Below are 18,095 nucleotides of genomic sequence, written 5' to 3' on the forward strand. Positions count from 1 at the left end.
TGCTCTGTTAATAAACTGTAGGAAACGGATGTAGCAATGAAATGGTAACATGATGCCACATGTCGAGTTTCTTACATGCAAAGGTTACAAGGGTGGGTGACAATTGACTAAGACAACATAGGATGTTTGTTTTAGTACGTTCTTTCTTTTTTTGGATGATCTGATATGGATGTTTTTCAATTAATATTTGTTTACTAGAAAGAAATAGTCAACCTATATGTGCATGTATGAGCGGTAAGTAGTCTCGGGAAATGAGCCAATTACAGCAATCCCATGGTGGGGAAGTTCATGATAAGGAGGCAACTCTAATGGTTTTGATGCCACATTGGTAATGTTTAATGAGCAAAGATCGAATGTTTCATGGATTCAATTCACTATTTTATTCATAATTAATGGGACAAGTTAAAAGGATAATATCGTGTTGAAAACGTAAAAGTAAGCCTAGCTAGCTCAAGTAGTATCCGATTATCCAAAATATCCCTAGACTTTAAACTACCTTGCATTCTTCAACGTTACACTGTAAGATTTTACTTTTCAGTTGGAAAGTACAAATTCGTATAAACTTCTTTAAAAAAATCTCATATATTCTTATATGACACATACAATTATTTACAATAATCGTCATTAAAGAAGCCATTTCTAAAGCAATTCCAGATATCTTGTAATGAAATCTGATTTTCTTTTATTTATAATTTTAAATATATGAATAGGAAGTGTGTAATTGACTGAGCAAAAGAATTTATATGCCTTTAGTAGCTCACAAATGCATTCTTCTCTATAAATTCTAAGCTAATTTATGAAGAAATAAAAAAAAAAAACAAGAAAGGAATTTCTTGGAAGTTGCGTTTAAGAAAAGCCAAGGTTGTTGTAATATAATAATCTTGTCAATAATTTTACTCTGATGTTTGATTATAGAATTTATTTGTGTTTGATTATATTATTTTAGATTTTTTTTTTAAATTAAAATCTTTTGTACATATATAGAGTTTAATTTTGAGTTTTTTAAATAACATCAAATTATGGATATGAAAGCACAAAAAATAGGAAATATTAATTAAGTTGGATAACTTATTTTAAAATATAATTGTAAATGAAACTCCTATATACAACACAAACTTAAATGATTTAATATAATGTGGAGTGGCAGTGTAATGTAATTTCTTATAAAGAAAATTCAATGATAATTGACCTCATCCACACTCTTTTTATTTGGAAAGCATAAAAGTCCAGACCCCAATCAAATGCGGTGAAGCAGGGGAATAAGGACAACCTTGTCAATTTTCTACTCAATCTCCGCATTCTTTTTTCTCACATTTTCGGGTCAAAGGAAATTCATTGTTTCATTTTAACAACGACATTAGAAAATTCCAAAATAATAACAAACTGATACGATAAAAATCAGTTTTAGAATGACTAAAGTGACAAATAAAAATCAGTAAAAAAATTGAGTATTTATTAAATTAGATAGTACGATAATAAAGTCATATCTAAACTCAATTGTAAAAGCAAAATTATATGCATAAGTAAAACTTATTAGATAATGAAAATCAAATAGAAAAAATATAAGATTGAAAAAGAGAACATGATTCTAAACCAACTTGTGAAATTATTTATTTTTGTAAAATACTCTCGTAATAGAAACATGTTAAGAAGCTGACGAAAAGACCCACTTTTCAAGAGAAATTATTGGTGGCTGGTGGAATTTCAACAACGACAAACACCATCATCTGTCCATCACAACTTGTGAAGATAGTAAAAATACCCACAAAATAGATCTACAATTTACAAAATGAAAACAGAGAGCGTGGAGTAAATGAGGAGAAAAAAAAAAGATTAGTGGGAGGAAGAAAAAGACGGGCAATAGCCAGCTCAGAAGCTGTCATCGTTGCGGAGCAAAACAAAAGAGAATAATCAAATGGTTTGGAGACGATAATTACATTTAGTCATGATTAAAGGTTTCATTTTGATGGGTGGGATGAGGTTGGTTCCAATGAGAATAAAAATTAATTGTAGTAATGAGGTTAATTAATATAATAGTGAGATTAAAATAAATAACGAGATATGATTGGATTTCAATATCATTGTGACGGTAAATTAAAAATAGAAAATAGACTATTAAAGACATTAAATTAAAGTGTATGTATATATAACGAGAATGATAAAATTATATTTAAATTAATATTATATATATTAAAATTATATTTATCTTAAATAGTAATTAAGATTTAGTAGATTATATTTATATTTGATAGAATAAAATGAAATGATTAAAAATAAAAACATAGATAACGATAAAAAAAGCATAATGATAAATTTAACTTTCAAGGTTTACATTTTCTGTCAATTTGATATTTATTCTGTTTTTCGTTAAATTTGACTCGTAACTTTTTAAAAAAGAGCTAAATTACTTTAAAAAAAAGGAAATAGTAACTAAAATAGTAATTTTTAACGTTGTTAGCGTGGTAACTCCCATGACAATCCATGTGCATCAAGGTGAACCTAAAAATTTGGGGGGTTGAAATTTAATTGTATATTTTTATGATAATAAAAATACAATTTCATCATTTTAATAGCTTATATCTTTATAACTTTTAAAGGATTAAAATAATTTTTTATTATTTTGGGGGTCAAAGTGTAACATTATATTGCTAATTTTAAAATTTATAAATTATAAAGAGGCATAAATAAAAAAAATATTTTAAGGGGATTGGGCCCCTACCAACACCCTGGCTTTGCCACTAATGTGCACATTATGCTAACATAATACCGAATGTCTTCTATGTAATGTCAACATTCAAAATTATAAAAATAAAATATTTATGTACTTTTATATATTTCTTTAAAGTTTTTAGAATTAGGATCAAATTGAGATCATTTGTAAATTTTGAGCGTTAATTTTTTAAAATTATGACTAAATTAATATAATATATAAAAGATCAAAGCTAAAATTTTTATTATACTGATTTTTTAACTGTCACATCATCTTGACGTTTTTAATTTTAATGGAAGTGATCAAAATAATTAAATTATATAATGCCGGTGGTTAAATTGCAACGTTTTCATTTTAGATTCCTAAAATGATTTTTTTTTTGTCTTAGACCACAAAAACAATAGTTTATCATATTAAATAAAGGTAGGAGGTAAAATGATGTTGGGTTGAACACCAAATACCACCATGGCTGCATGGCATGGAATCTCAACAACTTGCAGCTTCATTCCTTCAATCTTTTATAATCCAGACGCTCAATTTACAAAAATCCGTGTTGAATTCAAATAAAAAAGAAAAACGTGTTGAATGTTGACCTATTAATTTTTATTCTCTAATAATGATTGGTCTAATTCTATAAAAGGCTGTTGTACTATCTATTTTTTTTATGAATTTAGTCCTTCTATTATAATTTGATAATTTGTTAATTCCATCAAATAATTTGATTTGATTTATTTATTAAGTGGCATATAAAATATTACCATAATGTTATTTATTTACAAGTTATTAAGGAAATAAAAACCCACTTTTCTGGTTTTAATTATACTTATCTTGCACAAATTATGCAACTTCCGAAATAAGAAATATGACCATTTTTGTTTTAAAGTTCTTCTAACAAAAGGCCATAAAAAAGGAAAGTAAGACTTAAGTTAGAACTGGACACATGCAAATTTGCAAATACAGGTCATGAAAATGCTATAAAAAATCCTCTGTGAATTGTAGTTGTGGTACATTAAGATGATACATGCAACCCCACAAAGCCCTTTCCCCTGGAAGTCAAGAAGTTACTGACACCATAAAAAGGATGCCACCCAATCTCTCTCTCTCATGGCCACTATCTATCTGTTGCTTCTGTGTCAGTTTTTCATTGGCTCTCTCTCTCTCTATTTATTTTCTCAAAGGAACTTTCTCTCTCTTCTTCTGCAAAGACTTGATCTTTCTGTGTTCGAAAAACTGTCCTAGACATGGAGTTGGTTCCATATTCAAGTGAACCAAAACCCAAACCAAGCTCCTCAACTCTTCCATGGCAAGACATGTTCCGATCTGCATCGGTAAGGAAGCCTTCTCCAGCACCAGGCAACAGCGACGCGCCTCCCAACCAACCTCACGCGCCACCCCAGGTTCCGAACTCAACCGACCCAGATCACAAAAACAGCCTCTCGGGTGATCCCCAGGTACGGTTGGCTCTATACATAGCCATGGCTCATGCTGGCCTTGCCTTCACCATATTCATTTTATATGCGATTTGCAAGCTTTGCAAGAGTATTTTAGGCCAATTCAGTGGGCTATCTTGTGTTCGATTCCTTTAAGAGGTATACAAGAAACCCTTGTGGGATTTTGGAGCGAACCTTTGAGACTAGGCCTCACTGAAACTGTTCTTGCTGTTCCTGTTGCTGTCTTCAAGGCTTTTATAGGTACCCTTGTTGATATTAAGGATGTCTGTTTGAGGGTGTTCCTTAAAAGACCAAAATCTAATCTTTCAAGGCGCAAGAGAAGTGGGTTTCCAATGCTAGTTAGGTGGTTAGTAGCTTTCGCTGTGTTCGTGATTGCCTATGAGAGAATTGGTGGTGTTGGGTCATTGGGCATAATTGTGTTGGGGTTTGTGATTAGTACTAAAAACATAGATGATTCATTGTCTGCTGTTTCATCATTTAGGAGTAACAGTTTCAGGAGAAGTAGAATGAGTGCGTATTTCACTACTAGGATACTTAAAAGGTTGGATACTATTGTGGCTATTGGGCTGATAATTGGTATGTTTGTGGGGTTCTTTGCTGGAGCTACATTTTTCTCGTATAAGATCGGTGTTGAGGGAAAAGATGCCGTGGTTTCGGTGAAATCTCATGTGGAAGAGAGTAACTATGCTGAGAGGATGGGTGTTAAAAGATGGATGGAAGAGAATGATGTCCCTGGAATGGTGGATAAGTACACTACTCAGTTCTATGAAACAGTTTCCGAGCAGATTGATAACTTGGCAATGCAGTATAATATGACGGAGTTTGTGACCGGAATTAAGCATTTCGTCATAACTTCAACCACCAGTTCATCAGTGCGATCGACAGCTTTGATGACCCCCTCTCCTTATACGGAAAAGTTTTTGAGTTTGAGGAAGAGGGTTAGCAATCGCGAGTGGGGGCAAATTTACACCGAAGTCGATGCGATTTTCAGAGAATTGATAATCACTCGGGAGGATTTGGTGCAAAAGGCTAAAGGGTTTGCTGTTAAAGGGGCAGATGTTTCGCAACGGGTGCTAGCAAGCAGTGCTTCTGTTTTAGGTGGAGGCGCGAAGATCATGTTCACCATCGGCAATTCCATCCTCTACGGAGCTGCTGAGGTGTTCAATTTTGTATCTCAGTTGATGGTGTTCTTTTGGGTTCTATATTACCTTATCACATCAGAATCTGGTGGAGTAACAGAACAAGTAATGTCTATGATTCCAATATCAAAACCGGCTAGGATTAGATGCGTGGAAGTTCTTGATGAAGCTATTTCTGGCGTGCTTTTGGCAACAGCTGAGATTGCATTCTTTCAAGGATGTCTTACATGGCTTATGTTTAGACTGTTTGAAATACACTTTGTGTATATGTCAACAGTGCTTGCTTTCATCAGCCCCTTATTGCCCATATTTCCACCTTGGTTTGCGACAATTCCTGCAGCTATAGAACTAGTGCTTGAAAGTAGATACATAGTAGCTGTGGTCTTCTCCATTAGTCACATTGTGCTTATGGATTATGGTGCTACTGAAATCCAGGAGAGCATACCTGGTTACAGTGCCTACCTTACAGGGCTTAGCATCATTGGTGGAATGACATTGTTCCCTTCTGCAGTTGAGGTAACTTTTAACAGCTGATTCCTTTAAATCTTTAAAAATCTTCATCAAACAGTACTCAAATGGGTGTCTCCTTCCTTCTTCCACAGGGAGCAATTATGGGACCATTGATTACGACGGTTGTGATCGCTTTGAAAGATCTCTATGTGGAATTTGTTCTGGAAGAACCTAAGAAAAAAGACTAGAAGAACACACCATACCCTTCAACGGGTTTGCTTCCATGGTGGAGAGAGCTCATGTATATTAGTACCACTGGTTTCCAACAACTTCAAACCACAATTCTTTGCGCTTCAATCTACATGCTATGTTTATTACATTTTTTTATATCCCTTTGAAATCAGTGGCAATGGTTATGTATCCTCGTGTTTGCTTAGAAAGAAAGCAATATCGTATATTCTTTGATTCAGTATTTAAACATGTAATAACTGGTGAAGCCAATGTTTGAGTTCTGTATTTAAACAAGTAAGAACTGGTGAAAGGCAATATTTGAGTTGAGAGAGAATGTGTGAAGGTGGTGGACTTGTTTCTTTATTTTTATCTGTTACAGGCAGCACCAAATAATACATCCCAAGAAGCAAGATTACAAGGGAAAAGTCAATGAAAAAACTCTGCTTGTATTTCATTAAGTCTCAACCAAATCAAGAATGCATACATCATTGACATTTAAATGACCATTTAGTATATTTACAACAGCAGCCATAGCCGTAGGAGATATACACATCATGTTTTCTAGAAAAAAAATACAGCATCTTCAAATCCACTTCATTCCCTAATTGCTATGGCATTGAAGTGATGAATTACTTAATGTATTTGAGCAGGAATTTCCTGTGAAAGTCATTCCTTATGGTATCTTTAATGAAGCACTTTTGAGGCTTGGTTTCACCACGAACCTGGTTCTTGAAGACGACATCATCATCCCACCTAAACCATGTATAGATATATAACAAAATTAGGAAAGAACTTCTATCTCATTTCGAATACCAGGCTTTACTTGGATGACACTAGCGGGATGTGCTGATTTTTCAAGCCTACAGCGTGATATAGCAACAACACAACATTTATCATTGAGTCATATTTTGTTTAACTGACGGAGTTTCTCCTCTGCTTTCTCTTTCTTTATTCGTTCAAGCTCAGCCAATAGAGCTTCTTCATCATCACTACGACAAATAATTTAAGAAAAATTATGAAATGGTAATACACAATAACAAGTAGAACACAGCAGATTCCTGTAGTTACCAACAATAGCAGGAATTATGCTTTAATAGGTTCCAGAAATTATGCAATCATAACTCATTAAAATTTTGCATTTTAGTCTTCTATTGACTTCACCAAACAATTATATGCCATATTTTAGACTGCGTCATCTAAACCATCCAAAAGCTTAAAAGAATCCAATAATCAAAGTAATCAATTGGGGTAGCAGACAAAACAGATATACTGGAAAGGAGTAGAACCTTGCTTCATCACTGTTGACCTCCACATCAGAATCATCGGCATCAATACTGCGTGGAACAAATCCATCTTCAGTCTCCCTCTTTGCCCCTACGAGTGACTTATCCTGTTAGTAAAATGCTTTTATAGCCCAATAATTTGATAATTGAGTAGGTTGAGAGTTCACCTTCCAAAAGAAGATGGTTTCCTTATGACAATCTCTATTACTTTGAAGAAGTACAACTGGACGATTATAAAAGAAAGAAAGAGTTCTATTTATACTTGAGCTCATCATGATCCAATGGTCTAGTTTAAAATAGATCACCGGTTAAGATTAAAGACAATGCACAACTTGAGATTCTTACGGGATTTATAAGATCCTCTAAATACAAATTACTGGAGTGTTTACATATTTATCAGGCTAAATAGATGGAGCTTTAGTCTCTCTAAATAATGTGTCAGTTCTGTTGGGCCAAATGACCCCAAGTGAACAAGATGAATCATCAAATCATGAGCTCCTTTGCGCAACCCGTAACCTTTGGAAACCATATCAATAGAAAAAAATTCATGCAATATACGAAGAACAGTTAGTAGCATGCTTGGATTTGTCCTTTGATGAGAAATGTCTCCGTTCACGCTCTTCAAGCTCAGCACGGAGGTTTCTCTTCTGCAACTCGTCTTGTGTGTCCTGCCCATCTTTTCTGCATTTTACACATGCAAAAACAAATAGATAAACAATGAACTTGGGTGCAATACAAGTATACCATAGGACCTTAATGCATCTCTAAATGCCAAGAAGCATGGATTTTAAATATGGAAATTCTCCAAAACCAAGGCTTTGTAAACACGTGAGAAGAACACAAGAACAACAATTCATATTCACAGCATCATTTTCCGCTTCAATCATTACCTTTCTATCTACAGCAATTAGATACTCTAATTAAACAAAAAACACCAACATGATGTTTGAAGTTAGAACAGCCCATGAAACACGCACATATAGATATGATGAAGTATAAAGAAGTCTTAAAAGAGACTGACCTATGCTTTAGAGTATTAGAGTAGTATGAGCAGCAAGGTCCATGGATGAGTACTTCTGAGATGGGCCAAAAATCCGAGTATCACCTTATTCGTTTTCACCTTTGGCAGGCTGCCATGTGGGTCTAGCAGCGGTTGTCATATATCTTCCTCAGATATATATGAAAGCAAAAACTTACAGCATGTTTGGTTGGCTGTAATACCTATGCATTACAGCTCAATTCAGTGGGCCCATTATTAAAACATTGTTTGGTTGGCTGTAATAAGCTATTACAGCCCTATTCGTTACAGGCTTATTCAGGGCAAAAATGCTGTTTAGCATTCGGTGGTCTCCCCACGGAATGACAATTCGGAGAATGGGTGGGTAAGAAATTAGCTAAAGCTTTCAAATTTACCCTCACCATTATCCTTTCTTTCTCGCGTCTGAAATATTTTCCTTTCTTTTTCATGCTTCTTCCTTCCACTGTAATATCAACAAATTCCCAATTTATCAATTTAAACCTTTTTTTAATCCCATTTCCTCCGAACTCAATCTGCATTTTCTCTTCTTCTTCAACTCTTTCTCTCTTCAATATATTGCCATCCCACTTGCAGCTAACTAGAATCTTTCTTTCACCAAACAACTTTTCCTTTGAAACCTAAAAATCCCTTCTTCTTCTTCTTTTTTTTTTTTGCTTAAACAAGTTTCGATCTCTTTTTTTTTAATTATTTATTTATTCTTATTGATCAAAATGGCACTTGAATACTCAATTTTCAGCCGACCCACTTTCATTTATTCAACAAATTCCTCATATTTCATTTTTTAATAGAAATTTGAAGAACCAATCAAAGTTTTTACCCAAAACCAATCACTACCCAGCTCCTGTTATCTCCACCTGTTCAAATCCCCAAGCTTTGAAAGCTTTTAGATTCCCCAAAAATGGTAGTTTTGGTCACGTGGGATGGTTGAGGAAAGAAAATGAAGGTGTGGTGAATGATCAAAAAATGGTTTTGGTGAAAAGGGGTATTTTGGTGGCAATGGTTTGTGATGTATTGGTGTTTGGATGCAAAAGAGTTTTTGCTGTAGATGAAGTGGCTAATGCTGGTTATGGAGTTATTGGGCAGTGCATATTGTTGTTGAGGAATGCTTGGCCTAAGGCATTTATGATTCTTAAAGTGTTTAAGGAACAAGGTCTGGTTTTGACAGTTCTTTTGGGTCTTTCAGCTTTCTTCTCGATGGCAGAGACTACTATAACTACATTATGGCCTTGGAAGGTAATGATTTCTTTGACCCTGGGTTTGATAGCTTTTATACTTATAAATGCATATTTGTTGTTATGGAAATCAAAATGAATAGGATAGGGATTGTTGTAAGTTGAAAGAATGTAGATGCTTTAGTCAGTTTATAAATACTGTCTTGTGTTACCAGCTCTTTATGCCTGTGTTTGACACATATATGGACACAAATATGTAGTATCATCGTCCAAATATATGGAAAAACTTTGAAAAAAATGAGTATACCTGTGTAAGACATGTACTCATATCCAATGCTCACATATCTTAGTATCATAGATTTTGTCTTTTGATTTTCATTTTTGTGACTGCTATGCAGATTCCTTGGTGACTTGAGATATTTGGCTTAAGTTAATATAAGATTAAATCTTGGTTTGCCATGTGAACATTCTATATGAACTTCATTTCTTATTATTAGTTTATCATGGTTGAATTTGGATGATAATCATCTCTTAATTTGGATGATAATCATCTCTTCTAGATATGAGCTTAATCATTGTAACTTATAGAAGGAAACAAACTGTTAATGGTGAGCAACAGAGGAAGAAAGATAGATGGAAACTCCTTAGAGTGAAAAGGGAGAAGAAATGTGAGTGAAAGAATGAAAACAAAGAAAGAGAATAATAGAGAAAAACAATTTATAGAATAAGCCAGAGAACAACTTAGAAGTATTTACTATTTCAACTATTAAACCTAAGTCTACATTGATTAAGTAGTATGGCATTTTGGTCGAGCTATCAGGCAAGCCTTTTGAAGTAGTATTGTATTTTGATTAAGTAGTATTGTATTTTTGGATAGTTTATATGATGGAGAAGCTATATTAGAACTGGATTGTAGAACTGTATTTTTTGATGGTTTACGTTAAATTCGTGCTTGAGACATCTTATGGAGGTCAATGTACAAAGTTCCGTAATGTTTGAGTTCAGTTAGGTTTTCATTTCAATTTTCTTTTTTAGTAGAACTTGTCTGGAGGTAGCATGGAATTTATTCTTTGATTTCTTTTTTAGTGACTGCATTTTGTTTTATTTTGTTGTTGGCACCAGGCCAAGGTTCAGTTGTTAAGGAATATATTAAATTTTCAACTAAAATTTTTTAGGCCAAATTTCTCTTCTCTCACCCTTTTCTCTCTCTTATTTTCCTGGTATTATAGTTTATTTTGTTGAATTTTACATTGTTTTGATGTTGTCTATAGAAATGATTTAATAGCAATTGCTGCAAGAGGAGGGATGGAGACTTTGAGGTCTGCTTTACAGAGGTTATACATGACAAGGGCTTCTGCATATAGAGATGTTCTTAAGAGTTTCATAGAAGGATATCAAGAAGGTATCCAGCAGATCATGGATAAAAATGAAGCTTCTTCTAAAGCACATCAAGAAGGCAATACTGATAAAAATTCAACTTGATGGCTGATAAGTGCATAATCAAAGATGCATGTGAGTACTTCTCCAGCATACCTATTGTAGATACAAGTTTAGAGATTTGGTGGAGCTGAGTTGGTATGAAATCACAAGAATGATACATGTCCTGAGAATTTTCCTATATTGAGAAAGTGACCTTTAGAAACTGCAAAATAATGGAAATCTTCATTGACAATGGTGATGCTCTTTCCTTCTTATCATTTGATGTTTATTAATTTTTGTTGTAGTTTAATATTCAACGTGCTTGAGCTTGGAGAAATGTAAAAGAACTTTAATGCTTTATGTCTTTGTTAAGTGCAACTGAAGAATTACTTAGATATCTGCTGCCAGCTGCTTGATGATCTAGTCTGATGAATGAGTTTCAATCTGTTCATTTTTGCTACTTCTAGTTTCAATACATTAACTTTGTTAATCTAAGTTTGAGGTGATGTAAATGTGGTTAGTTATTTCTTTGCTGCTCGTGGATTAGTAAAATAGTTTGATCTGTTAATTATTGATGCTCTTGAGTAAATTCAGTTTGGTAAATGGATTCGATCTGCTGTGGAATCTGTTGTTTTTTATCAGAGTAGCTATTGAATTATTTTCTATTGCTCTCTATTTGCTCGATAGTTTGTTTCTTTGAAGCTTATTGTTACTTAAAGGTACCAAGATTGCTTTAGAAAGATTCACATGCACTGTGTTTGAGATCTAAATGGATGATCTTCAAGGAGAATGTGTTCATTAGGATCCACTACTTCATACTTCATGTGGTGCTATACTCAACGATCATGTTTCATCATCTAATTAATGCCACAAGTTCGAATATGTAAGGTGGATCAATTTCTTGGACCATCTTATATATGGTAAGGTCAATGAAAGCAAAAATGTTAATGTTATTGAGGCGTCTTTGCTGCGTGTGAAAAGCTAGTATTCTAACGGGCTAGCTTCCATGTTTTTTGTTCTAACTCTAACAAACTTAGTTATGTTGGTGAAAAGTTAATTGCTTAATAGATTAGCTGTGAAAAGCTTATTACTTAACAGCCTAGCTTTCAAGAATAGTTTATATGTATGTGGTGTTTAACATTTTTTCTGTCACAATTAAATAAAATGAAAATGTGAAATGTAACATTATAATGTTTGTTATATGTAACAAAGTATCGATTAAAATTATTACTTAACTAATAAATTAGCATTTAAATTCTATCATTATTTCTATTTTAGTGTCTAAATTTTTTTAATCACAAGCTATTTATTACTTCTAATACTTTGGTTTTTTTTATTGTAGAATAATTAAATTATTTGTTTCACTAATGATATTTTAGCATATTAAATATGTATTGCAGTTTAAAAATAAGAAAGTAGATTATATATTAATTTTATAGTATTATATATTATGATTTTTTAATTTATATAATAATAATTATATTAAGAATTTTATTAAATTATATATTATTTTATTAAATTATATTTAATAATAATTATGTTAAAATATGGTCAAAATATTTATTTTTTATTAATTTTTAACAATAATCTTATTAAAATTTAATAACAATAACAATAGTGATCTACCTAAAAAAATTTTGCTAAGGGTATTCTGGTCATTTCAGATTTTTTTCTTATGCTATTACAACATCATTCCATTCAACCAAACACAAGAATACTATTACAATTCTATTCCATTCCATTCAACCGAACAATTGAATTACTGATTACAGTTCTATTCCATTACAGCTCTATTCCATTACAGCTCTATTCAATTACAGTCCTATTCTATTACAGTGAACCAAACGTACCATAAGAGTTATCTGCTCTGTATCTATGCGTCACTCTGCTGTATTTAAAACCCTAATGGTACGTTTGGTTCACTATAATGGAATAGGACTGTAATTGAATAGAGCTGTAATGGAATAGAGCTGTAATGGAATAGAACTGTAATCAGTAATTCAATTGTTTGGTTGAATGGAATGGAATAGAACTGTAATAGTATTCTTGTGTTTGGTTGAATGGAATGATGTTGTAATAGCATAAGAAAAAAATCTGAAATGACCAGAATACCCTTAGCAGAATTTTTTTTAGGTAGATGACTATTGTTATTGTTATTAAATTTTAATAAGATTATTGTTAAAAAATTAGTAAAAAAATTAATATTTTGACCATATTTTAACATAATTATTATTAAATATAATTTAATAAAATAATATATAATTTAATAAAATTCTTAATATAATTATTATTATATAAATTAAAAAATCATAATATATAATACTATAAAATTAATATATAATCTACTTTCTTATTTTTAAACTGCAATACATATTTAATATGCTAAAATATCATTAGTGAAACAAATAATTTAATTATTCTACAATAAAAAAAACCAAAGTATTAGAAGTAATAAATAGCTTGTGATTAAAAAAATTTAGACACTAAAATAGAAATAATGATAGAATTTAAATGCTAATTTATTAGTTAAGTAATAATTTTAATCGATACTTTGTTACATATAACAAACATTATAATGTTACATTTCACATTTTCATTTCATTTAATTGTGACAGAAAAAATGTTAAACACCACATACATATAAACTATTCTTGAAAGCTAGGCTGTTAAGTAATAAGCTTTTCACAGCTAATCTATTAAGCAATTAACTTTTCACCAACATAACTAAGTTTGTTAGAGTTAGAACAAAAAACATGGAAGCTAGCCCGTTAGAATACTAGCTTTTCACACGCAGCAAAGACGGCTCAATAACATTAACATTTTTGCTTTCATTGACCATACCATTTATAAGATGGTCCAAGAAATTGATCCACCTTACATATTCGAACTTGTGGCATTAATTAGATGATGAAACATGATCGTTGAGTATAGCACCACATGAAGTATGAAGTAGTGGATCCTAATGAACACATTCTCCTTGAAGATCATCCATTTAGATCTCAAACACAGTGCATGTGAATCCTTCTAAAGCAATCTTGGTACCTTTAAGTAACAATAAGCTTCAAAGAAACAAACTATCGAGCAAATAGAGAGCAATAGAAAATAATTCAATAGCTACTCTGATAAAAAACAACAGATTCCACAGCAGATCGAATCCATTTACCAAACTGAATTTACTCAAGAGCATCAATAATTAACAGATCAAACTATTTTACTAATCCACGAGCAGCAAAGAAATAACTAACCACATTTACATCACCTCAAACTTAGATTAACAAAGTTAATGTATTGAGACTAGAAGTAGCAAAAATGAACAGATTGAAACTCATTCATCTGACTAGATCATCAAGTAGCTGGCAGCAGATATCTAAGTAATTCTTCAGTTGCACTTAACAAAGACATAAAGCATTAAAGTTCTTTTACATTTCTCCAAGCTCAAGCACGTTGAATATTAAACTACAACAAAAATTAATAAACATCAAATGATAAGAAGGAAAGAGCATCACCATTGTTAATGAAGATTTCCATTATTTTGCAGTTTCTAAAGGTCACTTTCTCAGTATAGGAAAATTCTCAGGACATGTATCATTCTTGTGATTTCATACCAACTCAGCTCCACCAAATCTCTAAACTTGTATCTACAATAGGTATGCTGGAGAAGTACTCACATGCATCTTTGATTATGCACTTATCAGCCATCAAGTTGAATTTTTATCAGTATTGCCTTCTTGATGTGCTTTAGAAGAAGCTTCATTTTTATCCATGATCTGCTGGATACCTTCTTGATATCCTTCTATGAAACTCTTAAGAACATCTCTATATGCAGAAGCCCTTGTCATGTATAACCTCTGTAAAGCAGACCTCAAAGTCTCCATCCCTCCTCTTGCAACAATTGCTATTAAATCATTTCTATAGACAACATCAAAACAATGTAAAATTCAACAAAATAAACTATAATACCAGGAAAATAAGAGAGAGAAAAGGGTGAGAGAAGAGAAATTTGGCCTAAAAAATTTTAGTTGAAAATTTAATATCTTCCTTAACAACTGAACCTTGGCCTGGTGCCAACAACAAAATAAAACAAAATGCAGTCACTAAAAAAGAAATCAAAGAATAAATTCCATGCTACCTCCAGACAAGTTCTACTAAAAAAGAAAATTGAAATGAAAACCTAACTGAACTCAAACATTACGGAACTTTGTACATTGACCTCCATAAGATGTCTCAAGCACGAATTTAACGTAAACCATCAAAAAATACAGTTCTACAATCCAGTTCTAATATAGCTTCTCCATCATATAAACTATCCAAAAATACAATACTACTTAATCAAAATACAATACTACTTCAAAAGGCTTGCCTGATAGCTCGACCAAAATGCCATACTACTTAATCAATGTAGACTTAGGTTTAATAGTTGAAATAGTAAATACTTCTAAGTTGTTCTCTGGCTTATTCTATAAATTGTTTTTCTCTATTATTCTCTTTCTTTGTTTTCATTCTTTCACTCACATTTCTTCTCCCTTTTCACTCTAAGGAGTTTCCATCTATCTTTCTTCCTCTGTTGCTCACCATTAACAGTTTGTTTCCTTCTATAAGTTACAATGATTAAGCTCATATCTAGAAGAGATGATTATCATCCAAATTAAGAGATGATTATCATCCAAATTCAACCATGATAAACTAATAATAAGAAATGAAGTTCATATAGAATGTTCACATGGCAAACCAAGATTTAATCTTATATTAACTTAAGCCAAATATCTCAAGTCACCAAGGAATCTGCATAGCAGTCACAAAAATGAAAATCAAAAGACAAAATCTATGATACTAAGATATGTGAGCATTGGATATGAGTACGTGTCTTACACAGGTATACTCATTTTTTTCAAAGTTTTTCCATATATTTGGATGATGATACTACATCTTTGTGTCCATATATGTGTCAAACACAGGCATAAAGAGCTGGTAACACAAGACAGTATTTATAAACTGACTAAAGCATCTACATTCTTTTCAACTTACAACAATCCCTATCCTATTCATTTTGATTTCCATAACAACAAATATGCATTTATAAGTATAAAAGCTATCAAACCCAGGGTCAAAGAAATCATTATCTTCCAAGGCCATAATGTAGTTATAGCAGTCTCTACCATCGAGAAGAAAGCTGAAAGACCCAAAAGAACTGTCAAAACCAGACCTTGTTCCTTAAACACTTTAAGAATCATAAATGCCTTAGGCCAAGCATTCCTCAACAACAATATGCACTGCCCAATAACTCCATAACCAGCATTAGCCAGTCCATCTACAGCAAAAACTCTTTTGCATCCAAACACCAATACATCACAAACCATTGCCACCAAAATACCCCTTTTCACCAAAACCATTTTTTGATCATTCACCACACCTTCATTTTCTTTCCTCAACCATCCCACGTGACCAAAACTACCATTTTTGGGGAATCTAAAAGCTTTCAAAGCTTGGGGATTTGAACAGGTGGAGATAACAGGAGCTGGGTAGTGATTGGTTTTGGGTAAAAACTTTGATTGGTTCTTCAAATTTCTATTAAAAAATGAAAGATGAGGAATTTGTTGAATAAATGAAAGTGGGTCGGCTGAAAATTGAGTATTCAAGTGCCATTTTGATCAATAAGAATAAATAAATAATTAAAAAAAAGAGATCGAAACTTGTTTAAGCAAAAAAAAAGAAGAAGAAGAAGAAGGGATTTTTAGGTTTCAAAGGAAAAGTTGTTTGGTGAAAGAAAGATTCTAGTTAGCTGCAAGTGGGATGGCATTATATTGAAGAGAGAAAGAGTTGAAGAAGAAAAGAAAATGCAGATTGAGTTCGGAGGAAATGGGATTAAAAAAGGTTTAAATTGATAAATTGGGAATTTGTTGATATTACAGTGGAAGGAAGAAGCATGAAAAAGAAAGGAAAATATTTCAGACGCGAGAAAGAAAGGATAATGGTGAGGGTAAAATTGAAAGCTTTAGCTAATTTCTTACCCACCCATTCACCGAATTGTCATTCCATGGGGAGACCACCGAATGCTAAACAGCATTTTTGCCCTGAATAAGCCTGTAACGAATAGGGCTGTAATAGCTTATTACAGCCAACCAAACAATGTTTTAATAATGGGCTCACTGAATTGAGCTGTAATGCATAGGTATTACAGCAAACCAAACATGCTGTTAGTATAAATCTATCATAAACTTAATCTTAGGGTTTCAAAAATTAGCTTAATTGAATTGCTAGTCCGTCCGAAACTTGAAGGAAAAAGAGCTTAGGGTCAGAAGAGAAAGCCGAGGCTCAAAGTTTTTATATATTTTAGTTTTAATATGGTTTATATTTTATACGTTATTATTAATTAATTTCAAAATATACATTTCTACTTTTTCAAATATAAATTTATATTTTAAATACTTATGTATACAGATGATATGGGTCAGATTTGGGTTGAGCTTCAATAGAACTTTAGGCTAATTTTTTAGTCCGGGTATGATTCGGTTAGAAAAATAAGCCTAAAATTTTACTCAATTCGGCCCGAATAAAAATACTAAATTCGAGTTTGACTCAGCTCATATGTATTAATTTTTTTATGTTATTATTTTTATATAAAAATAATTTACCAAAAACAATACATCAAATACACTAAAAACATTAAAATAAATATTTCCTAACAAGTTGAAAGTAAAATAATAAATTATTTATACTTAAATAATACTAATATAGGTGCAACTTAACAAACAAATACCTCTAAAATAGTAACAAAATTAATAATAAAATAAGAGTTCTATAATATCTAAATAATAACAACAAAATAGTAGCAATATAATAGTAAAACGACACCAAAATAGTAAAAACGACAACAAAAAACAATAGGTTTTTTGTTCAAATTGGTCGGGGAAAAAAAACTTTGTTCAAATTGGTCGGGGAAAAAAAACTTACACAAGGCCTAACTCGTTTAAAAAGCGAGCCTCATTTTTTTGCCAAGTCCATTTTTTGGACTTATATTTTTGCCCAAATCTTTCTACTTTTTGGGTGGGTCTTCGACTCGGCCCATGATGAGGCCTACTTACGCATGTGATATAGCTTATAGTACAAGTTAAATTTGTACAATTTAGATTTAAATTTTTGTTACGGACACACTATAGCTCGAAAGAGCGTCCCGTTGTTAGCTCTCATGAGCATCCCGATA

General features: G+C 32.2%; 2 protein-coding genes and 2 long non-coding RNA genes across 5 annotated transcripts; 2 read left to right on the forward strand and 2 right to left on the reverse strand.

Annotated features, from left to right (window-relative positions):
• Nucleotides 1-3,755: 3,755 nt before the first annotated feature.
• LOC107888195 (transmembrane protein 245) lies at nt 3,756-6,308 on the forward strand. The gene is given in 3 exon segments (XM_016812311.2): nt 3,756-4,237; nt 4,240-5,816; nt 5,903-6,308. Coding segments are annotated over 3 exon segments (1,959 nt in total). The 5' UTR covers nt 3,756-3,951; the 3' UTR covers nt 5,999-6,308.
• Nucleotides 6,309-6,918: 610 nt separating this feature from the next.
• Nucleotides 6,919-8,494, reverse strand: LOC107888217 (uncharacterized). The gene is made up of 4 exons (XR_001681324.2): nt 8,286-8,494; nt 7,432-7,945; nt 7,268-7,355; nt 6,919-6,970 (listed from the first exon to the last, which is right to left on the reverse strand). It is a non-coding gene; the product is annotated as an uncharacterized lncRNA (long non-coding RNA).
• Nucleotides 8,495-8,507: 13 nt separating this feature from the next.
• Nucleotides 8,508-11,354, forward strand: LOC107888203 (putative DUF21 domain-containing protein At3g13070, chloroplastic). 2 transcript variants are annotated; one of them, XM_016812323.2, is made up of 2 exons: nt 8,508-9,536; nt 10,747-11,354. In XM_016812323.2, the coding sequence occupies exons 1-2, from the start codon at nt 9,267-9,269 to the stop codon at nt 10,750-10,752; spliced, it is 276 nt and encodes a 91-aa protein (XP_016667812.2). In that variant the 5' UTR covers nt 8,508-9,266; the 3' UTR covers nt 10,753-11,354. The 2 variants fall into 2 exon arrangements, with proteins under 2 accessions (XP_016667812.2, XP_016667808.2); XM_016812319.2 differs by having other exon boundaries at nt 10,761-11,354.
• A 2,906-nt stretch (nt 11,355-14,260) lies between these two features.
• LOC121206211 (uncharacterized) lies at nt 14,261-17,007 on the reverse strand. Its single transcript, XR_005901232.1, has 2 exons — nt 16,098-17,007; nt 14,261-14,803 (listed from the first exon to the last, which is right to left on the reverse strand). It is a non-coding gene; the product is annotated as an uncharacterized lncRNA (long non-coding RNA).
• Nucleotides 17,008-18,095: the final 1,088 nt, after the last annotated feature.

The sequence above is a fragment of the Gossypium hirsutum genome, chromosome A01 (assembly GCF_007990345.1).
Source record: "Gossypium hirsutum isolate 1008001.06 chromosome A01, Gossypium_hirsutum_v2.1, whole genome shotgun sequence".
In the NCBI taxonomy this organism is placed as follows: domain Eukaryota; kingdom Viridiplantae; phylum Streptophyta; class Magnoliopsida; order Malvales; family Malvaceae; genus Gossypium; species Gossypium hirsutum.

Coding starts and splice junctions, on each gene's coding strand:
- LOC107888203 (XM_016812319.2), top strand. CDS start 9,267: ATGGTTTTGGTGAAAAGGGGTATTTTGGTGGCAATGGTTTGTGATGTA. Junction 9,537..10,760: donor CTACATTATGGCCTTGGAAG/GTAATGATTTCT, acceptor ATGATTTAATAG/CAATTGCTGCAAGAGGAGGG.